The 9515-nt window shown below is 39.1% G+C and overlaps 1 protein-coding gene across 3 annotated transcripts in view; it reads left to right on the forward strand.

The window, feature by feature from the left end:
- The window catches only part of LOC108804840 (glutamine-rich protein 1-like), a 31144-nt gene that overhangs the window by 15528 nt on the left and 6101 nt on the right, over positions 1-9515 (forward strand). For 2 of the 3 annotated variants that reach the window (XM_018576742.1, XM_018576744.1), the window contains exons 2-5: positions 309-413; positions 1816-2834; positions 4460-4628; positions 7260-7414. In XM_018576742.1, coding sequence (XP_018432244.1) covers positions 1824-2834; positions 4460-4628; positions 7260-7414 — 1335 coding nt within the window. In that variant the 5' untranslated portion in view covers positions 309-413; positions 1816-1823. The remainder of the gene's footprint in view (positions 1-308; positions 414-1815; positions 2835-4459; positions 4629-7259; positions 7415-9515) is intronic. The other variant, XM_018576743.1, reaches the window with a different exon arrangement.

The raw sequence follows: 9515 nt of genomic DNA on the forward strand, positions 1-9515 counted from the left end.
TGCTCAGGCACTGAGCACTGCATTGTAGGGTGCAGGTGAGAGAGCCATACGTTGGTTTTTTTTTCAGGGTTCTGGCTGATTAATGGGAGAGAGTGCAAGAGGCATACTATCCAGCAAAACTGTTATTTGTGCCCTTCATGGGCAAAGTACAAGTTCACTAAAATCATAACACAGGATGCAGAGGGTATGCGTTTCAAGGACTTACAGATCACCCTTTTTTCTTTTTACACAAAATTCATATTATTAATAAATGCACTTTTTTGGAGATGTAACAGTTTTATTTATTATCATTTACATTTTTCTTATAGAATCACACTTAATACAACAAACCAAGTGATATCTCAGCTGTTGACTTCCATGATATTTGTGGACATGAGGACATCGATTATCCTGATGATCAATTCCACAGTAAGGTATGATGAATTTTGAGAAATGTGTATTTATCTTGTCATTTTATATTTGAAAAGGGCATCAAATGCGCCTATAAGAATTACATTTGTGGTACATTTCTTTGTACATTTAAAGAACACTGATGAAAAATTATTGAATAATATATATATGCATTATCCTGGAAAGAATTTCCTATGGCCTTGCTAGATTTTATAAACAAAATCAAGGCCTTGATAGCCGATTTAGGACATGGTGTACGTTAATGTCTTCTCTGGAGTCTGTCTCTGATATTCTACATTTGCCTCTCCACATTTAAAGGTGAGGTGTCTCACAGATCCATTTTTGATAAGTTTATGTCTGAGGAGACTCAACTCTTAGGCCTAAAGATACCATATCACATGTAACATGTTTAAAACGGGAGCGGCCTGTGTCTGAAACCACTCTGATTAGGAGTGTAGGCTCTATTAAAGATCCTAAGACTGTCAAAAGCTTTCCAGTTCATTCTTTGCAAAAGATGAGGTTGTCTTAATACCTAAGGCTTCTTTCTCCCTAAGCTAGGCACTTGCTTTCACCTTAACCAGGACATTGTGCACCCATCCCTCTTTCCTACCCCAGTACATCCCAAAGAGATTGCTTGGATACAGTCATAGCTGTTTGGGTTTACCTCTCTGCTACATCTTCCTACAGACACACTGATTCCTTTTCCATCATTTCTGAAAGTCCCTAGAGGGGACAAGCTGCCTCTTACCATTTCTAGGTGTCTATAGCAGATCATTGCCAAGCATATAAGCTTGAGAGTAAGATTGCACCTTTTCCTGTCAAGGCTGACTGTACTAGATCAGTCAGTGCTTTTAGGGCTTTTCAGCATTTGAGTATCGGTTTTTCAGATTTGCAAGGCCACCACCTAGACTTCAGTTCTCAAGTTCTCCAAGTTGGTAGGTTTTAGGTAGGATTCTTCTGCATCTACTGATGCAAGCCTTTGTGTAGTTGTTTTTGTTTGCTATGTTGCCCACCCATCAGTTGGACTGCTTTTGGACATCCCAATTGTCTCAGAATTGTACACATCCTGTGCCCCTTAATAAATGACAAAGAAAACATGTTTTATAGTCCCCACACACTCCATTTATTGAAGTTTATTAAGGAACGCAGGTCCCACCTCCTGTGTTTTAGGTTCTACTCGAAATACTGCTTTTCTAAAAACAGAAGCACCATGCAAGTGGTAAGAGATGTACTTGGCTGGCCAACAGCATTTTTGTTTGCCAGTGTCCAATTTTTGTTTGCAGTTTTACCCTTTATGAACTTTAAAAAATGATTTTATGGGGTCATTGTTTTGCATTTTTGTAAAATACATTTTTTTTTGCTCTGTTTAGTAGTCATTTGCTCACTGTTCTTTGTATGCTGATTTTTGTATTTTTTATTTTCCAGTAGCCAAAATGATGAACCATTCATTAGAAAACTCCATTCCGTATGAAGATTATTTGAGAATGAAAGCTCAGACAATACCCCCACACCGAATGAAGGAATTCTTAGATTCGCTCAATGGAAAGGGCACTGAGGAAATGCAACAGTTTGTACACTCTCCAATTTCTGTCTATCAACAAAGGAACCATTTCTTTTACATGGACAGTGCAGATGTGGCTGGGTCTTTGTTGGAGCTTGCAAGGCCCATTGCATCTCCATTGCAGCACTCTACAGTAAGTCCCGGAGGTCCTCTTGATCAGCATCACCTTCCAATGCACCATGTACAGCTGCGACAGAGCCACAATGTTGACGTTCAGCAAGGCCAGACAAATAAGACTTTGCAGCAGCAGGTTGATGGACAGCCTGGTTCTGATGGACAGAATGCTAGCATTGTTGGTACTTCAGCCTCCCAGGATAGGAGGTCCTGCTCATCAGGGTTATCTCAACCTGTAAAAAAAAGAAAATTTGACTTGCCAATTGAAGACTGCTACACTGTTAATCACACATCCATGCAAAATGCTCCTGCTGCAGTCCTTGCACTGCCTGTGCAGAGCCAGCAGCAAGCCTACATTCCTCTTCGCCAAGAGCTTCTAACTGTAGATAGTAGTCAGTTATATGGACTGGTACCTGCGAGTACATCTACTGCTGGACAGTTACCTAATGTGGAGTCTTGGGCAATATTTTCGGCCCATGCTACTTGCCCTGAGTCTCAAACTTTAATAAATAATTCCGTGCCTCAGGATAACTGTGGATTGGTGCAAATGGGAGAAATTCCAATGAATCCTAGCAGCATTAAATTAGAAGAAAGCAAAGAGACTCTTGAAGCAAAAAAGAATATCTGTGATAAAATGGCACACAATTCTGGCACATCGGGGTTTCCTATGTCAATACTAAACATGAACGGAAATATTCAAATTCCATTATCTTTACAAACAGGGGGACGTGTATACCAGTCTTCAAAATACTGGGATCAGCAAGTGCAGGTTGGTAACCATAATATGATGATGAAATGGATAACTCTGTGTTTGTGGCTTGGACCAGGTCTTTTAATAGCATAATTAATCTGCAGAAAATATATTTTGTTAATGCAAAACTTCAACTTTGTTCTTATTTTGCATTTTTTTTTTTTATGTATTGTACATGATGTATGTAGGACTGTTTATTTTTATTCCATGCGTGTGATGTTGAAGGTGTTACATTTGTGTGGGAGTAACCATATTAGAGCTCTCAGGTTTGGCTATGTTTGTTGCTTTGATCATAAGACAATTACACATTCCATTCTTGAATATTTGCCTACCTCCTAAGGGTGCACCAGTGTTGTAGGTGACTCTATAGAAAAACATTCTTGGTACCCTTGTGGGTGTGTGCTTAGTATATATGTGAGGCAGAATGTATGGGCAGTTTTTAGAAGCACACATGTGTTTGTGATGCTGTACTTAAAGTTAACAGGCTCAACAGGACCAGTGACTAAATAAGGGGAGTACCAAGGAGAGGAGGACAGTCACAGACCTTGTGCCTTTTAAAATCAGATTGAATATGTTATCTTTCTATCCTGACAGGTTCGCTTAAAAAAAATAGTCTTTGCTGCTTCACATACTAGATCAGTGTTTTTCTGTCCTTTTAACACATGGAGAAGACTGTTAACCCAAGCAGGACTTTTACAACCATTTGCTCAAATCACTCTGGCAGGGTAGGCCAAGAACTTTTTGGTGTTGGAAGCTGACCAATAAAAATGCTGCTTTCAAGAAAATAGTTTAGAGTGCCATGGAGAAGATGTGGGAGAGCTGGAGGTTTTTTGTGGGCGAGTAACCATTCATGCAGCATAGCTACAGGTGAAGCATGGCAGTATGAACCTCGTCTTTTACAGACATAACAGGATATAACCTTGGTTCGGCTTGTCGCAGTCAGGATGGGAACATTCATACACCTGTAGGCCCTTCCTACCATTGCATTCTCAGTCTGCATTCTCAGGTGACAAATACATCAGCAGAGAGATTTCCCTGGCTTAATAATATCCAAGACATATAAGAAGCCAGGGGCTAACTCAGCCTAAAGCTCAGGGAAGTGGCACTGAATGCTTTTCTGCATCATTATATACTTGCCCTTAAAAACCTAATTTCTATTTTGAGTGGTTTCCGACCAGCAAGGAATATTGAATGAAATGGTTGTGTTTCCCTAAATAAAAGTAGCACTTTATTAGCTTGTTGACCTTTACCACTCGACAACAGTAAGGGACACCAATTGCTTTCCAATCTTTCTACTAAGTATTATGATAATGCAGGATAGATATTGTGGCAACAGTTTGTGCAGTGCTTTACAAAACTACAATACTATTCATGACATGATGGATAGGAGGACCCTGCTCCTAAGAACTTCTAAAAAAAGGAGCTGGTGGTACAAAAGGTAGTAATTGATGGATGAGATGATGGAGAAAGTAAAAGTTCAGTTTGCAGGTAGGTGAAGGCGGGATAGACTTCTCTCAAGAGATGAGTTAAGGGAAATTTATGTGACCATAGATACTGCTTTTAAGAGTTTACATTCGTTGTGTGAAGATCTTTTGCCTTCAAATTACAAATATTTAAACACTTTCTTTTTTATACCTATATAGCCTCAAGGGTTGCAGTGTTCCACACCTGAGCCACACCTCCGATTACAAAGTAATGCTGATTTTCCTTACACCCTTAAACCAGACGAAGGAGCTTTACTTTGGAAGACTTGGGCACAGATCAAAAATGCAGAAACATTGAAAGAAGCCGAAAACAAATTGTGGTTTGGAAGTATGCCTTTTGCTTGTATAATATACCATTTGTCTAAACATAAAAACATTATTCTGTTTTTTAGTCTAGAATTTGCACCAGACTATGACATATACTTAAAGATGAACGTTACCCACCAATTTAATGTAATTGAATGTAAAACAGTTACTTTTAAAGCGTGCCAACTGTCAAGGTTGCTAGAGTGCTTCTTTCAGCTCCTAACCGAACTTTCAAGCCCTCAAATGGCTGGTGTCATAGCTGATCACATGTGCAGCACCATGGCAACTGCAATCCAAATAGAGGCTAAGATGGCACCTTCCTTGGCTGTAAGGGTTAGGGGGTTGTAGTTCCGCTTTATAGCTCCCCTATTCCCAAAAGCACTAATAATATTTGCAGCTTTAGAAGTAATGTACTAAAGTTATTAATTTTAACCTAGCCTGTGATCACCAGTGTGGGTCAGGTTAATAAAATAAACAGAAATTGCTCCTGGGCCTGGCTGGCCATTGGGTTTTAAAAATGAACACAAACTAGTGTGAATTTTACTCACTTTGTAAGTAAGCCCCAGTATACACATGCCCTTGATAGAAATTGACATATTTACCATTTATGTAACTTCCTGTGCAATGTATTGCTCTATATTAGCTGCTATTGGTTTACTTTAATGGGACACAGGACATGAAGTCAGCTGTGTGTGAACAAATATCACCCCCGCAATACAACCTTAGTTGTAAACAACTTAAATTCTAATAACCTTCTGAACATTTAACATATTTAGAATTGAATAATTCCAATTCCTATATTATCTATGACGGTTTGTGAAGCCCTGTCTGTAGAGGCAGCAGGAATCGAAGGGGACACAGAGGTGATCCAGCTGCCGGCCTATCGGGGAGGAGAGAAACTGTCAGGAGGTCAAGTGGGGAGAAGGGAGCTTTCAGGAGGCTGAGCGGGGCGGTGTGGGAGGAGAGCTCAGCTCCTCTGACAGCCGGGGCAGTCAGGATGGAGAGCGGAGCACAAACACACGATCGGTACTGATCGCTCAGTGTTTCTAAATAACTGAGGATATAGTAAGCGTATTATGTCCCCAGTTATCAATGAACAGGAAGTGCTATACATGCTTTAAATATTTACTATTTACTCACTTTATGAATGAACAGGAAGCAGTTTAGTACAGAGACTTCCTGTCCATTCCTGACTGGGTTAATGGTAAATATTTATTATCTCAAGATTGTTAATGAATAGGAAGCCTCTGTACTGAGAGCTTCCTGTTCATTAAGTGCTGGGGCTGTAGAAAAAGAGATTGAGGACTCCTCAATCTCATTATCTATGTTAAAAGGGAAATATCAGAGGTTTAGACCCCTGATATTTCCCCAAAGCCCCTAACAGTAAAGTAAAAATAATTAAGAAATAATCAAACATTTTAGAAAGGTTGGAAAAAGTCATTTTTTATTTTGGTTTCGCCCTGACAAATTTTTTAGTATCGGTCTAAAAATGTAATTTCGGTGCATACCTATCTAAAAGATTCTCATATGTTGCACCATTTTCCAGTCACTCCAGTCACTCCAGTCACTCAAGTAACTCAATTATTGGTCTGCCGGTCAGTTTGTCAGGCAGGCGCAATTGGATGTCCATTGTTAGGCTATGGACAGCCGTGTGTAAATAGACGGGTGTTCGTTTACACCCGGTTACTCCTGACTCCGACCACGTATGGAAAAACAAATGGAACAGAAATCGCTTTCACCAGACCTCATTGTGCCCGATCAGGGGCAATCTGATGTAAACAGTCCGTTTACCACCGGCTCCCTATAGACCGACATGGGGTCCGGCAAGGGGGGGATCGCAAAACAGAGGAAAAAACTGGATGGGCATAAATCTCACAGCGGTGACTTCCGATCCGTACTGCTCCAATCGAGGGGATCTGTCTGATCAGCCTGTGTAAAAGGGCCTTATTTTCAGATAATGTACATTTTATTTTCCTTTTCCAAAAGAGACATTCTGATTTCCAGCATGGAAAAACAAATAATATCCCGTTTCTTTCTTTACACTTTGCATCTGCTACAAATATTTCCAACAAACACTTAATTCAGGTTCTGGAATATTTATAAAGATAAATAAAGTCATTTCTCTGAGAGGTTTATCTTTCATTTCTAAGAATGTGTTTAGGATGTTTGGTTTACACACACAAGTCCTTCAGCTGTTTTCTTAGAAACCTGTACTAAGATAATTTATGTATATAGGCAGCATATTTCCCTAAAAAGCTAGGCTTGCTCTCAAATGACTTCTTGCTATATTCTACTTACTGCTGGTATTCTCATGGATTAGAGTAGGACCACAGTTGCAAACGCACCTTTAGATTTGTGTAAGGCTTACACTTATATTTGCAATTGTATGCAACGTAGACCTCTGTTTTGTTAATGTGAGAAATATGTCCTAAACAGGCTCTTTTTTATTTATTTTTCCCTGGTAAGCTTTTGTTATATGCAATTGCAGCACATTGCTCATCCCACATCAACATCTCATGCTAGAGCTGATGATTTAGAACAAAGTGATCCTAGACGTATACTCTGTTAAACCATATGTTTTATCTTTTTCCTAAATTGTAGCTATTTGCAGACCAAATGTAGTTTCTATTGACAATATTCCATTGTGTTACAGGAAGAAAGCCCCTCATGTTCAAGGAGGATGTTCTTTCAGTGCCAATTGCAGAACTAAATTATGGCTTGTGCTTGATAACCAAAGAAGCAAAAAAGCACGATGGTTCTTCATATGATGAAGACATGCTGTTTTATTTACTACTTTGTCTACAAAAGGTAATTCTGACTGTTATATTATGTGCTGCAGAGATAATGCACTAGGACCTCTGGTGCACCAACACCGTATACAGTTTCTGGATATTTACAAACTGACAGAGAAAGGGCAGAGAGAGCCCGGCTTTAAGAGCTCACTGGTTAAGTTGACAAAAGGGGTTTAAAACAAAACTCTACAAGTGAGGTCAACCGGTCTGAGTGAGGTAAAAGGTATTGTAGAACTGTTGCAATAGAATTGTCATGTGAGAAGCTGATAAAACTTGATGTGCAGATAGTCTTTGGGTTGGAGTGTGTAACATGGCCTGTGTTTTAAATGGTACAGCCCTCTTCATACCCCTGCAATATAATTCATTATATTGGGAACGCACCTGCAAAAAAAAAAAAAAAGTTTTTAGTGGCTTCTGTTCAGATACCTGTGCTGAATTGCTCTGTTTTGTAAGTTCCTACATGTTGACACACTGATGCATGTTAAGAACAGAACTCCAACATTTACATTGTTTCATGCTACAGTCAACAGCCTCGTTAAAGTATCTTTTTATTATTATTATTTACTCCTAGACTAGAGCTGAAAGATTTTTAAAGTGACCTTGACTTGTTGTAAATCTGCTCTAAATCTAAAGTAGGGGTGCACAGATACCAGTGCCGATACTTGTTTTTTTTCACGAAAACTAGCGGTTGCAGCTGGGACCTGGCTCTGGTGCTCCACCGCTGTCCTGAAATCATTAGTCTGTATTGTTTTAGAAAAACTGTCACATGACAATAAACAAAAAAGTATCAGTAATTGTACCTGTGAAGACAAGTATTGGTACTTGTACCTGGCCTGGAAATATAACAAATCATACAATAAAACAGGGATGCACAAATCCCAGGAGCTCTGTATGCTCCTTAAAAATGACGGCTGCCTCCTAACTTTTGATTTTTTTTCTCTAGTCTAGTAACTGGAAAAGTATTTGTACTTGTACCAAGTATGGCACTTGGTATCTGTGCATCACTAATCTAAAGTAACAGTAGTGAAGTGCAGGCTGTTCTGCAAGTACCTATGTTTGTCTTTAAATTGATTGCTGTGTTGCCTTCTTGGATCCTAGGCCCAATCTGTAGGGGCCCTGACTTCTGCCCAAATTGAGATTAAGCCCTGGCCCCTGCCATTCTACTCTCAGTTTAGATGAGCAGTAGAGGCTCTGATATTTAACATTTTAAAAACAGGGTGGGGCTCTCTACTTGGGTGGAAGTCAAGACTCCATCTGCAATCTGGGTTTAGGATACCTGGGGACTACATAATAATCGGTTTAAAAGACTAACAGATATTTGCACACACAAAGTACAGCAATTCAGCACTGTTGTTACGTTACACATGTTTAGGCTAGATTTACTTTACTTTACCCCTTAGTGACGGGAGATATTCACTGTACGCCTCCGCCACTGATTGCCCAACCCTCGCTACATGTTTCTATGCTGAACCAATGTTTCAGCCTTCTGATCGTTCTGCCACTGATAGAAGCATTTAGTTATACTGATCCTGATATGCTGTTCCTATGTTTGGAGCAGCCTAATAATAACCAAAAATGAATTAAATTATCAAGCAGTCATAGTGAGATCCATTCACAATGACTGCATGATGTAATTAAAAATAAATAAAATTAAAGTGTAATTTTTTTAAATTCTATCTCCTATCTATCTATCTATCTATCTATCTATCTATCTATCTATCTATCTATCTATCTATCTATCTATCTATCTATCTCATTATAAAAATTAACCCATTACAATGAAAATCTGCAGATTTTTTTTCACCCAAAGGGGTTAATTTTTAATGTAACTCCCTCATGACAGCTATGTCCAAATTATGTTGCTGTCCCTAACTTAGTGACATTGTATGCCATATGACCACCATTAGCTTTTAGCGAAAATAAAATGTTAGCTTTCAGTTTTAGGCTGAAAAGTACAGAGAATGTTCTGAAATCTTAGAGATGGGAGGTGTTTCCAAATAAAGGACAAATAAATGATTTTTTATTTTAATACATTTTTTTTAGCTGTGCTATTTGTCTTAAAAAATTAACTGGGGAAAAAGTGTTTTCTTTGTGTCTCCCCCTCCTCCCCCCCCCCT

The sequence above is a fragment of the Nanorana parkeri genome, unplaced genomic scaffold (genome assembly GCF_000935625.1).
Source record: "Nanorana parkeri isolate BGI_ZX_2015 unplaced genomic scaffold, ASM93562v1 scaffold75, whole genome shotgun sequence".
NCBI classification, from domain to species: domain Eukaryota; kingdom Metazoa; phylum Chordata; class Amphibia; order Anura; family Dicroglossidae; genus Nanorana; species Nanorana parkeri.